The 26,853-nt window shown below is 41.3% G+C and overlaps 1 protein-coding gene across 1 annotated transcript in view; it reads left to right on the forward strand.

The window, feature by feature from the left end:
• The first annotated feature begins 766 nt into the window (after nt 1-766).
• Nucleotides 767-26,853, forward strand: part of ADGRA2 (adhesion G protein-coupled receptor A2) — a 55,391-nt gene continuing 29,304 nt past the window's right edge. Inside the window, exons 1-2 of the mRNA XM_074287240.1 lie at nt 767-1,461; nt 24,256-24,327. Of these exons, the coding sequence (XP_074143341.1) occupies nt 1,196-1,461; nt 24,256-24,327 (338 nt within the window). The 5' untranslated portion in view covers nt 767-1,195. The remainder of the gene's footprint in view (nt 1,462-24,255; nt 24,328-26,853) is intronic.

A 26,853-nucleotide genomic window follows, 5' to 3' on the forward strand; every position in this document is an offset into this window, starting at 1 on the left:
CACTTAAGTCAGAACAAAAGCTAAGTGAAGAAATCAAGACTATATTGCCCCTTCACTTTCCTGGCCCTCATTCCTGCCTTTATTACATCATTCTGTCAGTAACAAAGTACCTCTATTTTTGTCTCTGCTATTTTCTTACGTACTAACTTCTTCTTGATTTTATTAATAAACGTGCTTGTCTTAAATTCAGCATGGCTCTGAAAGAGAATTAGGTAATTGGGGAAAATTATCAGGTGATGATGGCTATTGGGGAAGAAGACACAAGGTCAAGGACCAGGGAGACAAGGTAGGCACTGATCTTCAGGCTGGAGCCAGGTTCTCCCAGGTCTCGGGGACTCAAGTTACTTTGATTTAGCAGTCACGAGATCACCACCCCCGGAGATTTTCTCGTGGAGGACACATAGCCAGGGATATTCTAGAGAGATTTCTCTTTTGAGGTCTCAACTGGCCTAAGTGAACTTCTGGGGACTCTACTGATGCTGGGGTTCTATGACTATCGAGAGCTGGAGCGGGCCTTTCAGCCCAGCCCGTCAGTCCTGCCCTGAGGAAATCTTTACAAACTCCAAGCTGGGGAATGTGGAGGGAAGAACCGCAGAATAAGATGGGGAGCCGCCGGAGGGCTCCCCAGCTCCTGGCGTCAGAACTTCAGAGCGCAGTGACCGGTCAGGAGGTATACGGGAGGCGCTAGGGCCTTGCGGATGGGTCGGCTAGTGCAGGGGAGGGAGCGAGCGAGGGAGGAAGGAGGGGGCTGGGGCTAGGGCAGGAGGCGGCGGCGGCGGTGGGAGAGGCCGCGGAGCTGCCTCCATCCATGGCACGGAGCGGCGGCGGCGGCGGCGGCAGGAGCCCAGCCCAATCCGTTAGATCCCAGTGGAGTGCGCAGCGGGCGAGTCGCACGAGGGGATCGGCCCGGCAGGGCGCAGCGGGCCGCTCCAGTGCGATCAGCCCCAGCCCGAGCCCCTCTGACAGCCGCGTCCTCCCCTCCGGGGCGCGCCGGCAGGGGCCCGGAGCTCGCCGGACATGCCCCGTGGGCGCGACGGCGGGGACCCCCGGGCTCTCCTCCGCCTAGGGCTCCCCGCCCGGCCCATGGGAGCCCCCGGCCCCAGCTAAGCCCGTCGCCCCAAAGCCGGTGTCCGCGCCCGCCTCTGCTTGTACCCCGGTGCCAGCGCTGTCCGTCCCCGCGAGGGACGATGGGCTGATGGGCGCCGGGGGCCGCAGGATGCGAGGGGCGGCCGCCGTACTGCTGCTGGTGCTGCTGCTGCTGGCCCCAGACTCCGGGGGTGCCCGGGGCTGCCCGGTGCCGATCCGCAGCTGCAAGTGCTCGGGAGAGCGGCTCAAACCCTTGAGCGGCGGCGGCGGCGGCGGCGGCGCACCCAACCCGGCTCGAAGGAGAGTGATGTGCATTGACGGGGATCTCCCGGAGCCGCCGGAGCCCGGCCTCCTGCCCAATGACACCGTTATCCTGTAAGTTACCGTCGCCTCTGCCCCATCCCGTCCCATTCTGTCCCGTTCTGTCCGTCCTGTCCCGTCCCATCCCGTTCCTGCGCGGCTCCGACGGGGTGGACTGGCAGACGGAGAAGACAGCATGCCTTCATCTCTCTTCATTGTGCCCCGACGCGAGGCTGCCTGGGTGCTATTCTCAGCGTCTGACTGAGGGAATGGAAGGAAAAGGGGGGTTCTCTGGGACTATTGGACTTAGAGGGAGAAGTAGTGAGAGAGGTGCCCTCAGAGTGTTAGAGAGGGGGCCAGGAACTGTGCCAAAACCACAATGAAAGCCTTGGGATGGGAGAGAACCTGGTAGTTTTTGCTCACCAGATCAGATAAAGTTAAGACACCCCCCATCTCCTTTCCCTCTGTACTAAGCATGGTGGCTTTGGATTTGGGAAGGAGGCACGGAGAGAGATCGATGATGGCTGATTTAGTCGATAGTTCCCATCCATCCAAAGAATCTTTCCCCCTGCCCTGCCAAGTGGAACTCAGGACAGGACTGACTAGAGGGTCGGATTCCCTATCTGGGTCATCCACTCCCTTCCCCAGCCTGCCAACTCACAGCTTGGTGGAGAGGTGAAAAGGGTGTCAAGGGAAAAAAAGGGGAAAAAACTACCTCCTTAACCTTCATCTTGTCTTTTAAAGATCTGAATGTTCTTAGTTCTAGTAAGTGTTTGAGCTATTCCCATTTCCTCTTACTTCCCTCAGGCAATAAATCTACTTATGCAGAACCTAAATATGCATGCATGATAAGGGACACTAACACGAACACCCAAATCCATCCAGACATCATCCATCCACATATAAAGTCTTTTAACTACATCCTTCTCCCCTCCCCTTCTGTCCTCTGGGCTTCGTAGATAAACCTTGAGTATAACCTTTAGTAGTTCTTCATAGAGGAGATTGTGGAGAAATCTTTCTTCATTGAGTATAACCCTAGTCTTCTCTTTAGAAGGCTGATTAATGTTTTTACAGAAAGAATGTCACAAAATCTCTTGGTTGCTGCAGATCTACAATCAAATCCTTGGGAATCTGAAGTCATTGAAAATCAAAAGAAAACAGGGAACACATCAATCCCCTCAATTTCCTAGGCAGATCATTCACTGGAAGTCCTTGAGCAAGAACCACAGAGATGTGGGTCCAGCCCTCTCTGTGGCCTGTCACAGAATCAACCTAGCCCTTTCCCTTCCCTTGTCTCCACTTTTCTACCTTTCCTTTTTCAGAGTTGGGGACTGATTTATAAGTAGCTCAGATTATATTCAGAACAATACAGTAATCTCTCTCTGGTTGGATGAGTTTAGGGATGGCTTACTTCCTGATGGGATACAACAGGTTAACCTATAACTCGTGTGTGTGTGTGTGTGTGTGTGTGTGTGTGTGTGTGTGTGTGTGTGTGTGTGTACAAGGGGGCTGCTTTCCTCTGCCCTACTTCCTTGAAGCCCAATGATTTGGCAGCAACTAGTAGAGACAGCAGTAGCCCCACTGCTAACAATGACTGGTGACTTTTGGTACCCAAGATTTGAGGTTTAAGACAGGACAGGGTATTTCCCAGCCTGCTCATTTCTGAAGAAGAATGCCTGCCATCTGTGACTATTCAGTCACAATACTTGAGTATGTATATTTGCTTCCTTGAGGGGGAAAGGCAAGGGCTAGTTTCTCTCTGAGTTCTCTTATGTATCTCTCTTATACACACACACACACACACACACACACACACACACACACACACACACACACATATAATCCATTTTGAATAGTTCTTATGTGTCTTAATCTATAGGGTGAACGTGTGTCACACATATATTTGATATCTTCCTATCTGAATGTCCCTTTCTGTGTATATTTATTCTGAGGGATTTTAACAGACAAGTTCTGGGAAAGTAGAGGGAAGGAATAACATGGGAAAGCCATTCCATTGTACATCCTAAAGTAATTTGGCTTATTCTAATGCTTTCCATCCATAGCTAATTCCCATTGATTCCACTTTGAGGGGAAAGGTGGGGAGGTGAGATAGTCCCTAGGGAGGGAAAAGTTACGGAATGGCAGGGCTGAAATTTGCCTCTCAGTTCACTTTCCTCATCCCAATTCTGCCCATAATGAGTTTAACAACTAGTTGTTGTTGTTGGGGGGGGGTTGTTTTGTTTTGGGTTTTCCTCCCCTTCACGGGTTCAGAGTCCTAATCGTTTCAGAGTTCTTCCAGATGCAGGAGAAATTGCAACAGTGACAAGCAGCTCTGATAAGGGACCAGTCATTTCAGCAGCATTCTGTACAATGGGATAAGCTTTGGAAGCTTTTTGCCCACTCAACTTGGAATACCCTAATATCCCTACTTCCTTGGGAGAAATAGGGTTCTTGGCTTTTTTTCTTCAAACCCAGAAGAAACACACAGAGAGATCTAAGACCCCTGACCAGACTTCTATGGCCAAAAAAATGGACTCAGATTCCCTTTCAGTCAATGTTAGTCACCAACATTCTATTCAGTGTCCTATCTAGCCTCTTAATTTCTGTGTCCCATCAAAATCCGACACTTCATTCTGAGCCTGCTGTGCAAGAAAAATGTCTGATTTGAGATTCTGTCCTTTCTTTCACTGAAGCAATCCTATTCCTTAAAATTCACCTTTAAAAGCTGTCATTTCAGCATGGTAGAAAGACAAGAAAAGGTTATTGAGCTCTTATAAATTTCCATCTAAGATTTCTTGAATACACTAAATCCTTTCCACCCTCACTTCTGGACGCCTTTTACTCTATTAGTTTGGGTTGATTTTTTTCTCCCTTAACTGTAACTGTAACATAAATCTCACCTTTTCCTTAACTGTAACTGTAACATAAATCTCAATTTCTTCTTGCCTACCAGGCAGCTTTGTAGATTGTATGTGGTACTCTACATTTAATAGGCCAGGTGCAGCTTACATGTCCTCTCCTACAAAGAATGTTTTCCTGATTTCCCTTTCTTGTTATTCCCTCTCTCCTCCATTTACTGTGGATATACTGTATATTACATCTTGTATCCCTGAGTAGAATGTAAACTGCTTGAGGGAAGATGTTTCCCATTTTGTCTTTGCATCCCCAGTGCCTGGTACAGTGTCTTGCATATAGCAAATACTTAAATGCTTGTTGAAATTGATGCCCATACATGATTATTTCTGCCTCCCTTACTGCATTTTTTTTATAAAAAAAATTTTTATTGATATATTTTGTTTTTATATTTCCTAACCTCCCCCTTGATCTCACCTTCTTCCCTTCCCAAAGATCCATTCCTTATAACAAAGATTTTTTAAAAGAAAGAAAAGGGGAAACAAGCAGCAAAATCAGTATACTATTTTAAAAACCTTGCTGTCATATGCAATATGTCATATCCTTGTACCTTAATATTTGCAAATTAGTTCAAAAAGTCTTCTTGTATTTCTTCTTTGGGACCAAACTTGATTTTTATCATTTCACAACATTCATTTTTTATTGTTTTGGTATTTCCAATTCCATTATTGTAGTTATTAATGTCTATTGCTTGTTACAAGTTGCATCAATTCATGTAGGTCTTCCCATGATTCTCTGTATTCATCACAATCTTTGTTCCTTACAGCATAGTAATATTCCATTATGTCCACATGCCACTATTTGTTTTAGCCATTTTTCTATTAATGGGCATCTAATTTGTTTCTAGTTCTTTGTACCTCCCAGTTTTCTAACATACTTCAAAGTTGTCCCTGATCACATCAGGAAATTAACAACTTTTCCATGTTTATAGGACCTATAAATCCACATTGAAAAAAAATGCCTTCTTTAACACAAGGAGATGAATCATAAAATACTAGACTTGGCAGTGGCCATAGTCCTCTAATTCAAACTCCTTCCCAGTGCACCCCCCACCCAAAAGATCAAAAACTCTTTCAGAGCAGGAAGTATGCCCCAACCCCCTCTCCTTAGTACCTTCCATTGAATTTAATAAAGACAGGAACATCCCTCATAGTACAGAGGTCATGCTTGAGCAGTTCTAGTGACACTTGCAAGCCATCTTATAAAGGCAACCTATTCCCTTGTTGGGAAGTTTTAATTGCTAAATATTTTTTCCTTTGTATTGAGCCCTAAAGTTTGCCTCTCTATAACTCCTATCCACCAGACAAAGCTCTGCCTTCTGGGACCATTCATTCATTCTTTTTTTCAACAATCATCTATTAAATCTCTACCATGTCCCAGGAACTGGACTACAAAAGTGAAAAAAACAAAAAACAAAAACAAAACCTATCTCTGCCCTCAGAGAACTTGCATTTGTTTTTAAGATAGAAAAACAAAATTACAGAGGAGTAAATACGGGATAATTTTGGCAGGAGGGGAGACACTAATAGCTGTAAGTGTGATGAGAAAGGACAGGTATCAGGTTCATCTTGATGCTCACTATGTGATATCTTCACATATTTGTAGATAGTGGAATGTGCTCCCGGAATCTCCCCTTCCAAGACTAAGACTCTCAGAGTAGACAACTTGGCTCTATTGTACTGGTCAAAGTCGTTTATTGTTTAGGGCCATTTTTCAGGACATGGAAGTAGAAGTATGAAGTCCCTCCCATGGAAGAGCTTACAGTCAAATTAATAGTGGATCCCAGCCTTGTGGAAAAGCCACTCTGTATATAGAATACCTTGTTTGTTATTCTATTAAATGAGATTCATCTTCCCCCGACTTTAGTTTATGCTTTTTCTTTCTATTCATTTTTCCTGTCTTACTCCCTTGCTCATCTACTTTATCCCCAACCCCCTCCACCCTAGTTGGTATTTGCATTACTGCAGAACAGCAAAACACAGAGTTTCCTTCCTGGTTCAACTGCCCTGCACTTTCCCTTCCACACCCCACCATCTTTTTGACCCCTGACATTGCAACCACCGCCATCCACAATGACATCATAGTGAGGGCCAATTCCAGAATAAGGATACTCTTGTCCAAAGTTTAAAAGTTCTAGGCTTCTCCCCAGAGAGAATGACCATTAAATTCTGCAACATAAAGACCTTAAGAATAGGAAGAAGAACCAGAAAGACATCAAATAAGTCCTGCTTCTCTCCTATCCTTGTTCCCCACAAATATAAGTGGTATTCTCACACACTGGTTCTAAGAGTAATCTCTTCTTGCCTTCTCTCCACATGAAGGGAATTTTTTGGGAAAAGGATTATGTGATCCTCAAAGAAAAGTGATTAGCCCCAGATTGGGGTAAATGGAAAACATCTACTTCTAGGGTTCTTCCAGATACAAGAATCAGTCCCCTCTAATGGAACAGTGTCCTGATTTTGTGTTTTATGCCTTTCTCCCAAGGAAAAGCCTCATAGTGTGAACTAAATGAACTAAAACTGAACAAGTCTTTCCTAACTCTAAATCCTCTGATCTACCAGCTGACTTTGTTGGACCTGGAAAAATCTAAGACCTTACCTTACACACTATAAATATTGGGGGGGAGGAGACTTTGGTTGTTGTTTTTTTTTTTTTTTAATTCTGTTCAACAAGCATTGAAAAATATCTTTTGTTTTGATATTGCCTAGATTTCCCTATGTATCTCTCCCCCTCCCTTTCCAGAAATCCATTCTTCATAACAAAGAATTTATTTTTCTAAAAAAGGAAGTAAAAGAATAAAATGCATTGAAACTTATCAATATATTGAAAAACTATATGTATAAAACAGCTATGCCAGCCCAATCTCTGCTGAGGGATGACAGGAAGGTGACAAATATTTCTTAAACATTTATTGTGTGAGGCACTATATAAGATATTATAGATACAGAAGTGATATAAAAGTCTCTGTTCTAAAAGAAATTATAATTTAATAAAACTGTAGTTATTTGGTAGGTTCATGATTTCCTAGGTATGAGTCATTCCCACCGTATCTTCTAATCCTGAATAATTCTCGTCCATGTTTTTCCATGTATTCTTCACAGAGAAAGCTCCCAATCCACCCAGCTCATTTATTCGGTGACTACTACTTGCTAGCAGATCCTTTCCCAGGAGCCAGAGGCCAATGGTGCTTTATTGGTATCCCACAGGGTAGCAGAAACTATCAATTGCTTGGGCTTTCTCTTGTTTCTAAGTCCTACTTCATGACCAGCAAATCCATTCTGGGAATGCATGGTGTTGGTAATGGCTTTTTTTTTTACTGGGGTATCCCTCCTCAGTTAGAAACCGTTCTCAGTAACAGGCTCATTTTCTCTTTGACTTTGGGTTGTTGTTAATATCAAGCATAAAAAGAGCATAAAGCTCCATTTAGCATCCCCTGGAAGCTTTTGGTATTAAAGAGATGGGCTTTTGCAGCAGCAAAAAAATGGGGATCACTGTTAGGATCATTGAGGGCACGGTGCACCCCACCCCAGCTTTATCTCCCTCATGTATATATTTATTCATACACATGTACCCAAGTAACTTTATCTCCTTATTGGCAAGACTTAATGTCTCTCTGACTAAAGAACGTTCTCTATACATAATACATGGATGCTATTCATATACATACATATTAGTAACCATATCTCCTTATTGGCAGGACTTAATGTCTCTCCGATTGAGGAACATTTCCTATGTATAATATATGCATGTAATTCATATCCACCCGTGTGTGTGTGTGTGTGTGTGTCTACATAAGAAACATCATCTCTCCTTTTTGGCAAGACTTAATAAGGAGCATTCTGGATCAAAGAGACCTGCCCTGGATTTCCTTGGGACAGAAAGACCTGGATTTTTCTTGGTCACCAGTATTTGGGGGTGTTTGTCCAGCTTACCAGCTGATATTTGATGTAGCCCCTGGATCAGTTGTCTTCAGGGCATACAGAGCTAAGGGAGAAGTCCAGTTGCATCTTACCTAACGGGTTTGGAGTGAGGGAGGAGTATTTGTGAGTGGGCACAGGGTAGGCTGTGGAATGATACCAGTTCACCACATCACTAATCCTCTGACCTTTGGGAAGTGGCCCTCAGCCCACAGACCTCCCTCCTGCTCTTGAACACCACTCCTGGGAGCAGGCCCTTGTGTCAGTGGAGATGGCCCAGATCCTCTGCTCATAGAGTCCAATAAAGGCACTTGGGGAAGGGTATGCAGTATCCTACTTTCCACAGCCTTGTCAGTCTAGAAAGATGAAGGCTGGAGGGGTGGGGCTACATGCTAACTTCACCCACCCCCCTTCCCTTCCACCCTCTTTTTCCCATATGGTTCTCATAACGTCTGGGCTCAGAGACAGCAGCCAAAGGAAGTGGCTGTGTACAGAGAGCTTTTGTGAGAGAGGGGGGGAGGGGAGGAAAGAGAAAGAGAAATAGAGAGACAGAGAGACAGATAGACAGACACAGAGACAGAGAGACAGACAGAGAAAGAGAGACAGAGAAGAGACATAGAGAGACTGAGACACACACACACACACACACACAGAATCAGAGAGAGGAGAAAAGAGAAGAGAAAAAAGGGACATAGAGAGAAAAGAGAGGAGAAGGAATCAGGATTTTTCAGTCCTATGCCCCACTTCATCCCCAGCTATTCCCAGACACTTGAAGAGTCCCATCATGTAGCTTCCCTTCGAAGCCCCCAAACCCCAGATCTAGGAAAAGTGATCAGTGAGGGGGTGACAGGGAAATCTAAATTCTTCCCTATCTGATCTTAAATGCCCAAGATAAGGGTAGTCACCTCAGTTTTTAATCCTTAAAAGCTAAGTTTATTCTTTGGAAGTTTAGGAAAACCTTTTTCCCTAGGGTGCCCCTTATGAGTGGAGTAGAGGGGGGCCTTTGGGAACAGGCATTCTTTTGTGTATCCAAATTCACAAGGCAAAGGCAGGACAGAGAGCCAGATTTCCTGGGTTCACTGTCAGGAAGTAGAATGGAAATCAGAAAATTCCTCCAATTAATGTGATCTATAAAGATGATAGTAATATTAGCTAGCATTTATATTATATTTGCAAAGTGCTTTACATAGTTACATTACATATCTCTTTGATTCCCATAACAACCCTGTGAAAGAGATGCTATTATTAGCCCCATCTATAGATAGGGAAACTAAGACTGAGAAATTAAGTGACTTGCCCACAGCCATACAGCTAGTAAATATTTTAGACAAGATTTGAATTCAAGTCTTCCTGACTCCAAGTCTATCCACTGCACCAACACTGTGCTTAATATATAGAGAGAATTGTTATCAGAGTCAGGAAATACTGGATTCAAAAATCTTACTGCTGATAAATCCTAGCTGTGTAAACCTGGACAAGTTACTCAACTTCACAGTATCCCAGGCAAGAGCAAAGTATCATCAGTCTTCATGGGTAGAGAAAATTCCCTGCTAGATCTCCCTATCCCATTGACTTTACAAGGAAAGGAAAGGAAGGGAAAGAATAAAGAAAGGGAAGAGAAGGGAAGGCAAGGGAAGGGAAGGGAAGGGAAGGGAAGGGAAGGAAAGGAAAAGGAAGAGAAGGAAAAGGAAGGGAAGGGAAAGAAAAATTCTACAATTTCCTCCACGATGGATTAATTTGACTTAAATAATCTAAACTGTCTACAATGTAGACTACATGGACAGGCTTACCTAGACAAATCATCAAATAATAATAAAAATTAATTTTTGAAGGGAACTTTTGATTCTTACAGATTTTGATTCCCTGATTTTTGAGGCAGCGTTCTTCAATAGCTTTATTTTGTAAAGGATTTCCTGTGGATGTCACTGAAGGTCAGAGGGAGAAAGGCTATCTTCAGGATTCCTCCCACCCTTTTTAAGGGCAAGGAAAGCAGCACCTCAGTCCTTCCATAAAATATAGAAGAGACAAAAATTATTTTCCTTGAGGCCAGCTGAGACACAAAGAAAGGAACTGAGTTTTCTAAGGTCACTTAGCTAGAAACCAGAATCCTCCTGCCCCCAAGGGAAGGATCTTAATTGTATTTCACTTGGGCTTGTCCAGTAGTGACAGAGGGGAGAAAGGAAGAAAGGATTGGTCAGAGGAAATGTGGGAAGGGATAGAAGTGGCACTGGGAGCCTCAGAACAGAAGAACAGGAGGGAAGATCCAGCAACTGCTTGGAATGGGCTGTACTGAGGGGCTGTTTATTTTCATTCTCCAAGACTGGCTGCTCAGTTCTATTTCCAGCTCTGACACTGAGGGTGGATCAATGGCCCCCCTTCTCTTCCTTCACTTCCCTCCTCCCCCCTCCTCTTCCTTCCCTCCTGCCCCCCTTCCCCAAAGATTCAAAAATATTCTCATATTCTTAGGATCTGGTGGGGGTTGGGGAATATGTTAGCAGAATCCCCTGGGCCTGCTGGCCACTGACCAGCCAGGACCAGCTGTTTCCCCAGCTCTTTTCCTCAGTTTCTACCATGGGGTGAAGCTTCCAGACTCCCTCTTCCCCCCAGTTAGAGGAGATATGGAGATGGATAGGGGCAGGTGGGATAAAAGAGGTGGATCCAGATAGGATAATGGTGAAGACCAGGAACAGTTTTCTTGCCTGAATTGGAAAGACTAGTAATCTGGCAGCTGGGGAAATCTGTCCATGGATTTGAGAGAGGCCTTTAGAATAGTGATGACCATATGGCTAGATTTTCCAGGACAGTCTTGATTTCAGGAAACACTTTTAAAAGACTCTTTGAAAAGAATACCCATTGTCAACATTTTTTAAAATTTCTTTATTCTGAAAATGTGGTCACCATCACTAAACCCCAAGACTCAGCAAGGGATGTCACACCCATATAAAAAATTGGGGAGAAAATGAAATTGCCCAAAGGACAATAGGTGTCCTCATAGGTGTCCTGGGATTCCAAACCTCCTCTGCAGAGACTTCACTCATTATGTGACTGGGCAAATCACTTTTTTGACCTCAATTCTTTTATTGATAATCAAATAATAATGATTAAATTCAAATAGGAGGCTTTAAAGTTTATAACAAGCTCTTTCTTCACTACAATCTGATGAAGGTAAATAGTTGGGAGTCACTATGTGTGTCTCAGTTCCCTCATCAACATAAAGAGACCATAATATGTGTATCACTTACTTAATTGTTTTTGCAAGGAAATTGCTATATATTTGTAATTTGCTCATTTGTAATTGCTATAAATTTTAAAGGAAAGTGCTATATAAATCTGAGCTATTACTTTTTCTTTTTTGCAGATGTGATATAGGTACATATGTAGTATAGGTACAGTACAAGACTTAGGTTCAGGAAGAATTCAAATTCTTTTTCTAACACTTAATAACTGTGTGACTTTGGGCTCACTAGTCACTAATCTCTCCGAGTCTCAGCTTTCTCATTTGCAAAGCTGTGTTAATACCACTAGACCATGCTTTCTAGAGTTTTTGGAAGACTCAAATGAAATAATATGTGTATAGTCATTTTCCAATTTAAAGAATTTTTTAAAATATCAGATGAAGTTGAAATTCTGCCTGAAGTTCTTGACTTTAGAGTCATTTTTTGGGGTATAACAAAGAAGAAAAGGAAGGAATTCAACCCCCAAATATGGGCAGTCAGCTTATATGGGAAAGCTGACTGACAGTGAGGAAATAATTTGTTTTAAGTCACACTAATAGTAACTGAACCAAGAATTAAACCCAGGCTTTTTTGATTCTCAGTCTAACAATCTTCTGTTATGCTACATTGAATTGCTGAGAAAAGGTCTTGATAGGGGATGGAAACATTGTAATGATACTATGGACTTGAGCTAGGAGATGGAGATGTGCTATTTAACTTAAGTGGCACGTTAACCCAGGATATTTTGGGGAGGGGAGTTTAATGGGGGTCTTCTGGACAGAATGAGCCCTTTCACTACTGCCCCCCTTTATATTGTAATGGAGTGGAGTGAATCTGATATTAGAAAGTGAGTATGTTAACCTGGAATAGGATCTATTAAGGTTCCTGGAGGGATGGTATAACTGTATGTCTCAGTAGACACAGTGTATAGTAAATACTTATAAGAATTGAATTAGAGCTGGAAAAAGTCACTTTAAAAAGTGTGGTTGTGGAATGATACCTGTTAATATGTGAAATCTTTTTTTTTTTTAAGCAACAAAAAAAATTCTACAGGGCTACATTTCTAAATGTATGGGGGATGGGGTGAGGTAGACTTTCTAGAGAAAAGGGTCAGAGCACATGCTGGGACCACATGTCCTTTATTGAGGCTGAAACTCATGTCTAGTTCCGTGGGAAATGATCCAGTCCTCCAACTCACTATCCTTACAGCCCTTTCTGTTTCTCTTTCTCTTTTGGCCTTAAGCTGGGGGCAGTGATCTTTCTGGTGAATGGAGTCTGAAAAACAGATTACTTCTGCAGAACCCAGGTGTTAGGAAGTCCCAGTTTCACAGGAGAGAAAGAAACCAATTCATCCAGACATGGGCCTTGGTCTTCTCTGATCAGAAGTTGGCTTCCCAGGACATCAGACCCCAAAGATGCACAATTACCTTCAACTCCATAGGGGCTCTTTCATCTTATACCCCTAACTTCCCGGATACCTGAATCCCTGATCAAAGCACTGAGACTCCTGGACTTAGCTGGCCCATGAAACCAGTTTAGCAACTTGAGTTTAGTGGTCAACCTGGACCCTAATTACCCATCCCATTCCTGTGCTGCTGCTGTTGCACTCATCTCCAACAACCCATTCCCAATTTCCTTTTTTTTTTTTTTTTTTTTTTTTGAGACAACAAACATTTTTTGTTGTTCATTTGTTTCCATCATGTCCTACTCTGCATGACCCTTTTTGGGACTTTCTTTTTTTTTATACTAATAGTTTTTCATTTTTCAAAATATATGGAAAGATATCTTTCAACATTCACCCTTGCAAAACTTTGTGTTCCAAATTTTTCTCCCTTCTTCCCCACCTCCCCTAGACAGCAAATAATCTAATATAGCTTAAACATGTTTAATTCTTCTAAACATATTTCCACATTTATTATGCTACACAAGAAAAATCAGATCAAAAGGAGAGAAAAATAGGAAGGAAAAAAAAAAGCATGCAAACAACAACCAAAAAGAAGGTGAAAATACTATGCTGTGATTCATATTCAGCCCCACAATCTTATCTCTGGGTGCAGAAAGTTCTCTTCATCATGTCTGTTGGAATTCACCTGAATCACTTCATTGTTCCAACATCCATTTCTACCCTTCTCCACTCACTCAGGACCACCAGAGTATGTTTTCTAGTTTTTATTTGCAAGGAAAAAGTATATATACAAATTTGGAAATATTATACCAAAATAAAGTAATTAGAAACCCAGTAATAGATTATGTATCTGCTGTTCCAGCTTAGCTAAATTTGAAGAGGCTCATTACTGGGCTGACAGCAAACAGATGCATTTCTTGACTTTAAAACCATCTACTAAGTCACCTGCATTGTTAGAGATTTTATTTACACAGATGGAATTACACTGTATAAACATATAAGAAGTCTACTAGGTATTCTAGATTAAATGTTCCTAAAGTACTTTAAATATGCTAGAATTAAAATTTCCTAACCTTTAGGAGGCAGGTAGGTAGCTCTGGAGTCAAGGAGACTTGAGTTCAAATGCAGCTTCAGACATTTATTAACTGTGTGACCCTGGGCAAGTCACTTAACTCTTTTTTTTTTTTTTTTTTTTTGGTGAGGCAGTAGATCAAATGACTTGCCTAGAATCACAAGCTAGCAAGTGTCAAGTCAGTCCTCCTGACTCCAGGACTGGTGCTCTAGCCACTGTGTACTTAGTTGCCCTCGATTAACTCTATTTGCCTCAGTTTCCTTATCTGTAGAATGAACTGGAGAAAGAAAAGACAAGTTACTCTAGTATCTTTACCAAGAAAACCCTATAATGGGCTCACCTAGAATTGGAAATGACTGAAAAACTAAACAATGCCCTTAAGGAGAGTAGGTTACCCATCCTCATTTTCCTTAAGTTGGGCCCTAAGAGGAAAATGGTGTCTTCCATTCAGAACATACCCAGTCCAGATTGGAATGAGTTTATCTGGGCTGCCTGGACTGAGCTAATTGGTCTATTCTTTCCATCACAGACTCCTCAGCCATCAGAAAGATTCCTCATACCCAATACTGTGAATTTCTTAGGTCTTTGAGATAATCTCACCTCCCCCACTCCCCACCTCCCACTCAACCTCCCACCACCAGCAGGAAAGATATATAGGACGTACAAACAAAGATAGTCCCTATCATTCCCAAAGTCTGAGTAATTCAGCCTAAAACACCAGTTATTCCCAAAGTTAAAAAAAAAAGCTTCTATTGTTTATAGGCAGTATAGAAAGAAAAAAAAAAGATAAGGGGGGTCAATGGACATATTATGATCTCTGGAAAGTAGGGGTATGGAGTAGACTTCCTAAAACAGGAAAGAGAAATGTCCCTGAAGAAATGGAACCAGCAATTATGACCCTTGGGACAAACAGTACAAAATAATAATCAGCTTTAATGAGTGTTAACTCACTGATCCATACAAGAATTCTGTGAGGTAGGTATTATTATTATTCCTGTTTTACTGATGAGAAAACTGAGGCAGATTAAATGGCTCACTCAGGTCACACAATTGATAAATGTTCAATTTAAACTCAGATCTTCCTAACTCCAATTCTTCTGCTCTAGCCATTAAATCTCCTAGGTGCCTCAGTCCATTTTTTTTAAAAGATTGATTCAGTTAGGAGGGAAAGGAGAAGATAAAGGATATTGAAAGGCCACAATTGGAGACACCACCATTGAAGGAAGGAATAGAGTAAGTCTGGGCCTGAGCTGAATGCACTTGGAGTATAACCAATAGAGAAGAAAATGTACCACCTGATATCTTCCTGTTTTCACTAGTTATTCTTATTAATAGGGCACTAAGTTCAACTGTTTCTACCTACTAAAGAAGGAAAAATACTGTCAGTGCCCATTAAATTTTGGCACCCCAGGGCAATGCTCTAGTTACCCCATCCTAGTTATAGCTCTGAGTCCTTGTCATCAATTCTTCCCCTTCCTTTTTTCCAACTTGCCCCATCCATCTCAGCCCATGCCCAATATACATACTTTTCTAAGTAGAGAAATTGTGATAGAGTCAAGGGAAGGAGGAAGGAAGGAAGGAAGGAAGGAAGGAAGGAAGGAAGGAAGGAAGGAAGGAAGGAAGGAAGGAAGGAAGGAAGGAAGGAAGGAAGGAAGGAAGGAAGGAAGGAAGGAAGGAAGGAAGGAAGGAAGGAAGGAAGGAAGGAAGGAAGGAAGGAAGGAAGGAAGGAAGGAAGAAAAAAAACAAGGACACAGAAAATGCTTAACAATTGCTGACTGAATTGAAGTAAAAGTAAAGATCACACAGAAAGAACAAAGAATACTAGATTTAGATGTAGAAGATTTAAGAGCAGATAGATGTTATCAGGACCTTAGAAGGTTTTCCCATACATTCATTTTGGGGAGTCTGCCCCAGATAGGGGATTCCCCTCACCAAGACTTCACCCACTCACCATGCCCTTTCCAAGAGAAGTCTGGCAAGCATCTCTCCCTACCCCCTTTTTTAGCTTCATAGTTTATCCACCCAGTGGAGGAAAACAGCTGCAAGTTAATGCCTGTGATGAGCCTGCTGTTGCTGCTAGACTGTGAAACTCACTAGGGGATGGTCTCCTTTCCTAGAATCCTTCCATTAATAGAGATAGTGGTGGGGAGTGATGGAGAGATAAGGCCTTTGTGATTGATGAGAACCATAAGCAACCAAGGAGCCAGGTTTTGCTTTCAAACCACACTTTTTCTTGACCTGTCCCACTTCCATATTCTCCCTTCTCTCTGAAACTCAATCCTGCCTAGACACCCATTCATCAATCCATAAATACTTGTTGATCTATCACTTTGTTCAATAACATAATACAAGTCAATATTACTTAGATTCTGGTCCTCTGAGAATTTTACAGTCTAGGTGGGGAGGCAAGAACTACATGTCTCTAAAGATAATTCCTTGTAATGAAATGATAATTCATATTTTTGGATCACTTAAAGTTTGGCAAAGTACTTTCCTCACAGCCATATGAGAAAGTGGGGACATCATCATTATTCCCATAGGTGACTCAGTGGATGGAGCTTTGGACCTGGAGTCAGGAAGGCTGATTAATGTTCCTGAGTTCAAATGTGGCCCTCAGACACTTACTAGCTATCTGATCCTGGGCAAGTCACATAATCCTGTTTGCCTCAGTTTCCTCATTTGCAAAATGAGCCAGAGAAGGAAATGGCAAACCACCCCAGCATCTTTGCCAAAAAAAAAAAAAAAAAGGGGTCACAAAGAGTCAGATATGATTGAAAATGAATGAACAGCAACAACAGACTGGGAAGCAGACTTGGAAAAGTTAAGTGATTTTCCCTGAATCACCCAAGATAAAATAAGTAGATTAAGTGGAATTTGAGCCCAGGCCTCTTCATTTCAAGAGTACCTCCTCACCCTACAATCATCCTACACCAATGTGTCCTGGGCTCTCCTTCTTACCCACCAAGAACTTTTGCCTTATACTTTGGTGTACCCATTATTTCTTCTCTGATAGACTCCATTCACACAGATCATAAGAATAATAGTAATAATAAACTTTTATATAGCACTTACTATGTTCCAGACAATATGCAATTATTATTTATGCCATTTTGCAATTTTAATTTGAAGTTTTCATTTTACAATTATTATTTCACTGTATCCTCACAACAACCCTGAAAGGCAGATGCTATCATTTTTCAGATTAGGGAAAGTGACTTGCCTAGGGTCTCATAACTAGTTAAGTGTCTGAGATCAGATGTGAATTCATCTTCCTGACGCCAGACCCTGTGCCCTATCCATAGCACCATTTAGCTACCATGAATAGTAGTCAAAAATATTCATCAGAGAGGAATCAGTCCTCTGGAAGTAAGCTTCTCCTATCTCAGCTAGGCTGGCTGTCAGACAGCAGACATACAGTCCATTGTCAGACCTATTCTTGATTTTTACTAATCTGGCAAAGTCTTCTGGAGCTGGTAGGCAGCTTTTGAGAACCAAAATCATCTCCATCTCATGAAGAGACATTACGGTATGGGAGAACTTCAGTGAAGCTATTAAATCAAGTATCTTAATTGCCATCTTCTGTCACCTCTCTTATGTAAATCTTTTAGGAGGATGGTGGAAGACCAGAACTGACCCTTAGAATTGGTATGATTTTATCCCTAGGTAAATTAACCTAGGAAGATCCATTTAAAGAGGGAAGTGCAGCTATTGATGGTCTCCTTTAAAATGGAAAATATAAAATACTGCTGATTATATTGGGGTGGTCAATAACTACATGTACTCATGCACATAGAGAGATGAGCCAAGTAGGGGAAAAGCCAAATCAGTTATATTCTGGAAGATTCATGATCTCATCAGCATCTTTACAGATCAAAATCATCTTGGATGAATGTTGTCTTTGTTTTCCTATAAATCTGTCATGGAGAATATATCCCATGTTCAAAAATGGGTAAGTTTCTTCTTAATGATAAAATTAAGGATTTAGAACAAGAAGGGGACTAAATCTACTCCAAATCAAAAATAATAAGGCATTCCTTGGGGTTAGTCATCTGTTGCTTTTCTTTCTTATTACATGACAATCCCACTCATTACTGGTCATTTGTATTTTTTTTAATTACATAAATATTGGTGTTAAAGAGAGATGAACTTTTGTAACAATGAGAAATTTGGTATTATTGAAAATATTGTGTAATTTTCCAAATATAATTTATCTTTGATCTAAGTCAAGATACTCCTCCTATTCAGTTCATTGCCTCATATCCTATTTATACAATCTTCTTGCTAAGCAGAGAAATGATGACAAGAAGTTATCCCAGTTTTGGAGGAGTATCTTAGCTGCAAAACACAACAGAAGGACAATCTAGATGTCTTAAGCAATATCACCACATAAAATAGCAAAAATAGTTAAGGAAAAAATAAGTCTGTGAAGCACTATCTAGACAAGTCCAAGAAAGTTTGTAAATGATTTGTTGAGCTCTGTTTACCTCTATTTCTTATGTACTATGCAGAGATGAAGTAATGAGCTCTAAGAAGATAAAGTTATGAGTGGTTGAACCTAACCAAAGACATGAAGAACAATTCAGCCTTGAATGAAGAGAAATACTCTGCTACTCAAAAATTCCCCTTTTTCTCTCCTTACCCTTCATCATTTCCACAACAAAACTCCCACTGTTAACATGTCCTGACATCAGATAGGAATTGAAGGTGAAAATATCTAAGCAAATTCATCACAAAAACAAAAAAGTGTGAATGAGATTACATTCTCTGATGGATTTGTATTTTCAAAGAGGATGCTCATTAATTCCAATGAATTATCTGCCAATGGGAAAATTCATGCATTGTGGCTGAGGAAGGACTGGGAAATATCATTTTTAATGGGAAAAGCTCCAGTCTGAAGCTACCGACCTGGATGCGATTTCTAAATGTACCACTGACTCCCCTGAGTGACCAAGGTTGGGTCACTTAGATCATGTGCAGACCATCTCTGTGGATCCACATAAGTATAGCCAGTGACAATTTCAGTCCATAAAATGTTCCCTTTTTGTCCAAATCAGCCAATTGAATAGAATAGATATTGATTAAACATCTACCATGTGGCAGGCACTATGCTGAGGGCTTTTATAAATATTATCACAATTATATTTGACCATAATAAGCCTTTTACAGGAACATACCCAATGCAGAAGTATATATGGAATGAATAAATGAAGCATTTATTAAGTTCTTACTATATGCAAAGCACTAGGCTAAATGAAGGGGATACAAATGGAAAAGTATAACTACCTACTCTCAGGGGGCTCACATTCTAACATCCTGCACTCTCATCCCTAGATACTCAAAGCTGAGTAGACCCCTTAGCCAAAAGGATGAGAAACTGATATACTAACTGGTGATATTTAGTGTCACTCCTATTGTCTGTGCCTGATTTGGTCTTTGTAACAGACCCTTGGTGGTCACTGATATAGATAAAAATTTCCCTATTTTATAGCTAAGAAAACTGAGGCTAATCTGCATCCAGAAAGAGGATTATCTCTGTCTCTCTGTCTCTCCGTCTCTTCTATTCTGTGATGTTTTCATGATTGAAAAAATGTTCTCTCTGATGAGGGATGAGTAGGCTATAATTGCTAACATTTATACAGTGCCTACTACATACTCACAATTATTATTTTATTATTTCCTTCTTAGAAGAAAGGAAGGAAGTTGCAGTTACTAAGCACCATCTTCACAATTACTATTTTATTATTTCCTTCTTAGAAGAAAGAAAGGAAGCAAACAGTTACTAAGCACCTACTATATGCCAGGCACTGTACTAAACACTTTACAACTGTTATTTCATTTGACCCTCATAACAACCCTGGGGAGGAAAAGAACCCAAACAAAACTCTCATTTTACAGATGAGAAAATTCACATTTTATAGATGAGGAATTGAGGTAGTCATTGATTAAGTAACTTGCGAAGGATCACATAGATGAGAAAATTGTGATTTTATAGATGTGAAACTGAAGTAGTCATAGGTTAACTTTTGTAGGAAGGCTGGATTTGAATTTAGGACTTCCAGATTCCAGCCCCATGCTCTAGCCACTGTGCTTTCTAGCTCTGGGGAAGGAATTTAACAAATTTCTCTCTTGGTTAAAAAGAACCAAAACAAAACTCCAGCCCCTTGCTGCTTAGATCTCTAATCTCATTAGTGGTAACTAAGTTTGTTCCTTCTTCCTCTCTGATTGAAACAAGTAACTGGAACAGTATTCCAGACTTTCATGATGGGCTCTGCCCATGTCTCCTCCCCTTGATTCTAGGATTCAGTGCCCAGGACACCAATATTTGGCTCCCTCTGTCCGGGAAGGACTTGGGCTGGGTATGGTGGGAGGCAGTGTGGGACGAAGCAGGGGTTAGGGGGAAAACGAATCCTTAAATTGTTTATTCTGGAAGAGTCAGGGCACTGCAGGGCAGAGCTGAAGTGGTTGAGAAGGGAAACCCACCTGGCCCCTAGAGTCCCTGGTGTGGTTGGAAAGCCCTGTTGTGCCAGGCTGAGGTGGTGTCTGGAGGGATGTTAAGCCTGGGCAGAGGCTGGCACAGTGTCCAGTAAGAGTGGAATAAGGGCTGGGGTTGTGGCTCCTTCCCGCCTTCTTTCCCTCCTTCTCTCTTACTCTGCTAAAGAGTTTTATATGTTTGCCAGTCTCCCCCTGGCCCCATGAGGCATCCCCAGAGACAAAAGTATTCATTTACTTTTACTTTCATAGAAAAAGCAGTGGAATAAGAAGCAGGAGATTCTGGAGCCAGCTCTGCCCTTAACAAGCCCCTTTCCTTCTCTAGATTTCAGTTTTTTCCTTTGTAAAATGGAGAGAAGACGTGGTTCTACTATCCTATGAGTTTTTGGGACAGGGATATCCAAAAGTTGAGGTTTTTCCTCAAAAAATGAGGAAGTATAGGTGGGTTCCCTACCCATTCCCATAATCCCAGATCCTAACAAATTCTATAAAGAATGAATCTCTCCTCCATCCATCCAACAAGTGCTTGTAACTAACATTTACTATGTGCTGCTCACAAAACAAGGTTATATAACTAACTTTCATAGTCATATAGGCCAAAACCCTACTTTTGGAAATGCCCAAATCACTAACACAAAGATGGCAGATTCCAAGGCTTGAATCATCTAGATGGAGATACCTTCTTGGTACAATGGAATGCTCGATTGTTTTGGGGTCCTAAAACCTCAGATACCATCTCTGACATTTTGTAAATCACTGAAGTCGCTGGGACTCAGTTTCTTCAGAAAATGAGGAAGTTGAATAAAGATGCTCTGTAAAGTCCCTCCTAGCTGTAAATAGATATTTGTTTAAATTCTCAATTTTGTTGTAATTAGAATCAGGGTGTTTGGGGACCATCTCCCATATACTTGTCGAGCCAGTTGTTAAAATTTTCAAATAAAAGCATTTTTAACTTAGACATCAGGGAATACTACAAATCAGGACTTGCTTTGTTATTTTGTTGATTTATCAACTTATGAAAGAGATGGAGAAAAATGTCAATAATGTAGATTAAATGGCAAAAAATTTTTAATTGTGAACCTATTATTAAACATAGTTCTGGCACACCCCTAGATATAGCCTTACTGATATTCAAGTATTGGTAATGTCAGTGGAATGGAGAGTAATAGTCTTGACTCATTGACATTAATGACTGGAGGATAAAGAGAAAGCCATTTGTCACCCTTTGACCCTTGCTTTGGGAAGTGAGCTAAGGTACTTCTTTTTTGTAGTTATAAAAAACACATTCTGACCAGCAACTTTACTATTCCAGTCTCCCAAGGATCCAGTTCCAGGTGGGTTAGCAAAGTTAGAAATGTGGTCAGCAGCTGACTTGCCCACACAGAAGGCTATCCTAGGGGAGTCAATCGGTATTGTTAGGGATGGAGCAGCTAGCTCCAGATGAGAAAGCTTAGTTCCCAAGGCCAGGCCAGGCCAAATTCCATTTAATGGATTGGGTGGAGTCCATTATAACTACTCCAGTAGCCTATTTTTGATTTAGTCACACACCCCCTTCCATCATTAATTCTAATTGTCCTAAACTGGTAACTGTGCTAGATTCCAAGAACTAACAACTCACCCCATCTCGTAGATAGAAAACTGAGAAGAAAGAAATAGAATAGATCTAGCATAAAATGGCAAGCCTTGGAGTCCTCATGTCCAAAGTATGCAGTGTAGGTTCCTAGCATTCTAGATGGTAAGATGAATATAAATAGAATCCAGCTGCTAAGCTGGAAAGAAGTTCAGAAATCATCTAGCCTACTCTGTTCATTCTGTATAGGAGGCAACAAGCCCAGAAAAAAGAATTGACTTGCCCAGGTTCTCTTGGTTAATAAATAGCTATGTCTCCTCATTTGAAATCTGGGGTTCTAGTCCCCTCCCTATCATGTTTCCCTACAATCCCCTCCAAGGATAGGAATGCAATGTCCTTTGTTCCCTATTTCCAGCCTCCTGACCCCAAGAATTGGCTTTACTCTCTTAACCACAGTCTTGTGGCTAACTCATTGATTGGGAGAATCCTTTGGGAATGAACCCACACACATGCCATTGCTCTGTTAGGATTTTATGTTTCTCCCTCACTTTGACATCAGAAAAAAGGGGATTGAGAGGAAGAGGAGCTATCTCTTCTCCTCCACTAATCTAATAAATTCTCCCTCCTCTTCAAACTTTAGCTACCCAATGAAGATAGGTGGCTGAGACGGACAGCCTGTTACCTGGGTCCTTCCACTTTCTAACAGATTCAATTTCAGTGAATTGATATGAGCCCAGGTTTTCATTCTGCTGGAAGAGACCTTAAAGTAAGGATTATTCATCTGGAGTCCAAGAACTTATTTTTTAAAAATATTTTGATAGTCATGTCAATATAATTGCCTTTTTTATAACTTTTTTAGGCTATCGGGGCCCAGAGTCACTCGACTAGTTTGTGTCTGAATCTGGATTTAACTCAGTTTCTTTCTTTCTTTTTTTTTCCCCTGAAGCTGGGGTTAAGTGACTTGCCCAGGGTCACACAGCTAGGAAGTGTTAAGTGTCTGAGACCAGATTTGAACTCAGGTCCTCCTGAATTCAAGGCTGGTGCTCTATCCACTGAGCCGCCTAGCTTCCCCTCTTTTGTAATCTTATATATAGTATTTTATCTAAAAAACATTATTCTCAAAAGGAATCCACAGACTTCACCAGGCTGCCAAAGGTGTCCATGATGCAGTAAAGGTTAAGCACCTTAACGATTATCCCATCTAACTCCCTTCATTTTACAAATAGAGAAAATGAGACTCAGGAACGCTTATAGTATAATGGCTATTAATGATGATGAGCTACTTATAACCTATGTGATATTGGACAAGTCACATAACATTTTCTGGCCTCAGTTTCCCTGTTTGTAAAATATGTACTTTTTATTAAATGATTTATAAAATCCTTTCAAGCTCTAAAGTTATGATTTCTGAGATTAAGGGACTAGACTAAAGTTTCCTCCAGGACTGTCCTATCCCAATCTCTTCCTAAAAGGGAGACTCAGGATCCCAACCTTTCCCTTCTCTGACCTATCTCTCCCCAGGCCTCAAGAAAGGCGACCTGCCCCGGGTTGGGGATGGATACCAAGAAACTCATTAAAGATCTTTAATGAGCAATTAGCTGGGAGTGACTGAACCCCTCAGCTGGGCCCCTGACTGTGCTGCTCATGAACCCGGCGCCTTTCCACTTGAAGCTTTTGAGGGTCTGGCTGAAAAGGGGGTAGTAGAGAGGATAAGGAAGAAAAAGCATTATGATGGGAGTGCCATCTAAATAGTGGTCGGCCCCCTCCTCCTTGACTGAGGAAAAAAGCAAGCCAAAGAAATCTGGGAAAGATTCATGGCTTAGAGCTAGAACTGCTCCCAGAGCCTTCGGTCCATCAGCTGACCCTTGGAGACATATTTTCATCCTCAACTGAAGTTGGGCTTGGGGTGGGGGTGAAAGGATATACAAACATGAGACTAAAACTCCTACCTCCTTTGAGTAAGGGACCCAAACTACGGCAGAGGATTGGCGAGAACACTGTTGGGAGGTCCCTGAACAAATAATCCTTCCTCTCCCGTTTTGGGAGTCCAAAGGAACCCAGACTCCATTCTCTCTGTCTTGTTTCCTTCCCTCTGTAAGAGTCTCTGGGTAGTCTCTCTAGAGAAGATGGGAATTGAGGGCAGCTTCCTTGCCTTCTGTTATTGGAGGGAGGGATCTTCCCTTGAATTTTACTACTGATCCCTTCCAACAAGAACACTAGGAAACTGAAACTAGGAAAGGTGTTTTAAAGCTCCCAGTAACAGGAATTTTGTTTTTCACCCATCACAGGCTCCTAAGCAATAACAAGCTCACCGGGCTCCGGAACGGCTCTTTCTCTGGACTTCACATGTTGGAGAAACTGTAAGTGTCTGAGGCAAATATAACTTCCTCTCCCTCCAGGGTAGGGGCAAGTGGCAATGATGTAGACGGTAGAGGAGTGGCTGCTGGAGTCTGTGAAATATTAGAAGATGATAATAAAAGTCTAACTATTGATCTCTCTGGCTTCATTTAAGTCCCACCTAAAATCCCCAGCCCCTCTTAATTCCAGTGCCTTCCCTCCATTAATTCCTATTTTTCCTGTAGACAGCTTGCTTTGTATGTATCTGTTTGCATGTTGTCTTCTGCATTAGATTATAAATTTCTTGGGAGGAGTCTTTTGCCTCTTGTTGTATACCACTGCTTAGCATAATGCCTGGTACATAGTAGGCACTTAATAAATGTTTATTGATCAGCATTTAGTTGCTGGCTATTTCAGTTACATGAGCAACTTGGAGTACTTTCTGGACATTCTTTGGATCCCAGTATTCAGATCCCACTTGGGGTCACTGACTCAATGATCTGATATTGCAGTGTCCACAGCTGCAATTATAATATTTTTATCTGGGGAAAAAAATCCATCGATGGTGGGAGACCAGTGGCAGGACAGAGGATAAGCCAATCTCTGATGCACTTATGATGGAAGAGGGGACAGCCCATCTCTTATCTGACAAGGGTTGGTGAGGTTTACCAACTGATGGTCATTTGGGAGGGATGCTACAGTGACAGGACCCTGGAAAGTAGCCTGTGAGAGTTAACTCAGGGCTTCTTAAACTTTTTCCACTCATGACCCTTTTTCATCCAAGAAATTTTTATATGAGCCCAGGTATATAGATATATAAAATAGGATATAAATCAATTTATTTGATTATTGATTTATTGATAACAAATTATAATTTCATGACTTCTACACTCAGTTGTGAGATCCCATTTAAGGTCAGAAACTACAGTTTAAGAAGCTAGGATATAACTCAGAGACCCTGCCATGGTTATAGGAAGAAAGCCTGCTTCCCCTTCTATGAAGGTGTCCTGAGGCAAAGCCCTACTCACCAAGTCACAACTCTAGTGATTCAATAAATATCTTAAGTATAGAGAAGTTCATCCCTCTAGCTGCCTAGAAACGAATCAAACAACAAGCATTTATCAAGCACCTACAAAGTATGTGATCCTGTGGTGGGGCTACAAATGCAAAGAACATTGTACTAGGGGAAGCAAAAAGTACATATGTGAATAAACATGATCAATATAATGATAATAAACAGCCTGGCAACTAAAGACAAAGGCAGTTCCATGGCGAAGTGGAAGAGTACCAGGACTGGAGTCAGGAACTCTCATTTTCCTGAAGTCAAATGTGACTTCAGACACTTAGCTGTGTGATCTTGGAGAAGCCATTTAATTCTATTTGCCTCAGTTTCCTCATCTGTAAAATGAGGTAGAGAAGAAAATGGCAAACCACTCAAGAGTCGTTGCCAAAAAAATCCCTAACGGGATCACCAAGAGTTGAATATAACTAAAAACAATTGAACAACGGTGAAAGATGAGGTAATTAAGAAGCAACTGGGGGGATTAAGAAAGGCCTCCTATAGAAAATGGTGCTTAAATCGAATCTTGAAGTAAGAAGACTTTCTACCAAGACTTAACTGCAATTTTCATGGGTAGAGGGAGAATGATCCCACAATGAAAATCATGACTATAAAAAAAGTATTAAAGATATTTCCTAAGTCAGATGGTTTAAATGGTAGAGGAAGGAAAGATAGGAAATTTGTTAAGGAAACACAAGTAAAACAAATGAATTACTTTTTATGCTTTAATATACAATAATTACAACCTACCTTTTCAGTCTTATTTCAAATTCCTCCCTTCTAAGAATTATCTGTTCCAACCAACTTGGACTTCCAGCTGTTCCCTGACCTCAGCATTCCATCTCTTGTCTTTGTACATTTGCACAAGCTGTCCCGACCCCCTGACCCCCAGCCTCATACTTGGAATTCATACTCCTTTTTCATCTCCATCTATCAGAATCCTCCAGTTTCATTTCAGGTATCACCCTCATTTCCCCCACACTCTCTGATCAGTGTTGTCTTGTTTCAAATAATCCTTGTATACTTTTATCTGATCTCTTTTTTTTTTTTTTTGTCCCAATCACTCCCTATCTTGTATTATCACTTTCTAGAAGGTTACTTTCTTGAGAGCAGGACATTTTAATCCTTGTATCCCCATCACTTAGACAATGCCTGAAACACAATAGACACTCTATAAGTAAATGCTTGTTTGAGTTGAATTAATGCTGATAGGTTTTGGAAAGAGCAGTGGACTTGGCTTCAAGAAATCCGGTTATGTGATAAAGATATTTCACCTCTCTCTGCCTTAGATGCTCCTCTATAAAATAGGAGTTTGAGGGTAAAATAAATTCAACAGATATTTACTGACATATAAAGATGATTTTAGGGCAGCTAGATGGTACAGTGGATAGCACACTGGGCTTGGATTCAGGAAAAGTCATCTTCATGAGTTCAAATCTAACCTCAGACATTTATTAGCTAGGTAAGTCACTCAGCAATAATTACCTCT

Source organism: Sminthopsis crassicaudata, chromosome 2 (genome assembly GCF_048593235.1).
Source record: "Sminthopsis crassicaudata isolate SCR6 chromosome 2, ASM4859323v1, whole genome shotgun sequence".
In the NCBI taxonomy this organism is placed as follows: domain Eukaryota; kingdom Metazoa; phylum Chordata; class Mammalia; order Dasyuromorphia; family Dasyuridae; genus Sminthopsis; species Sminthopsis crassicaudata.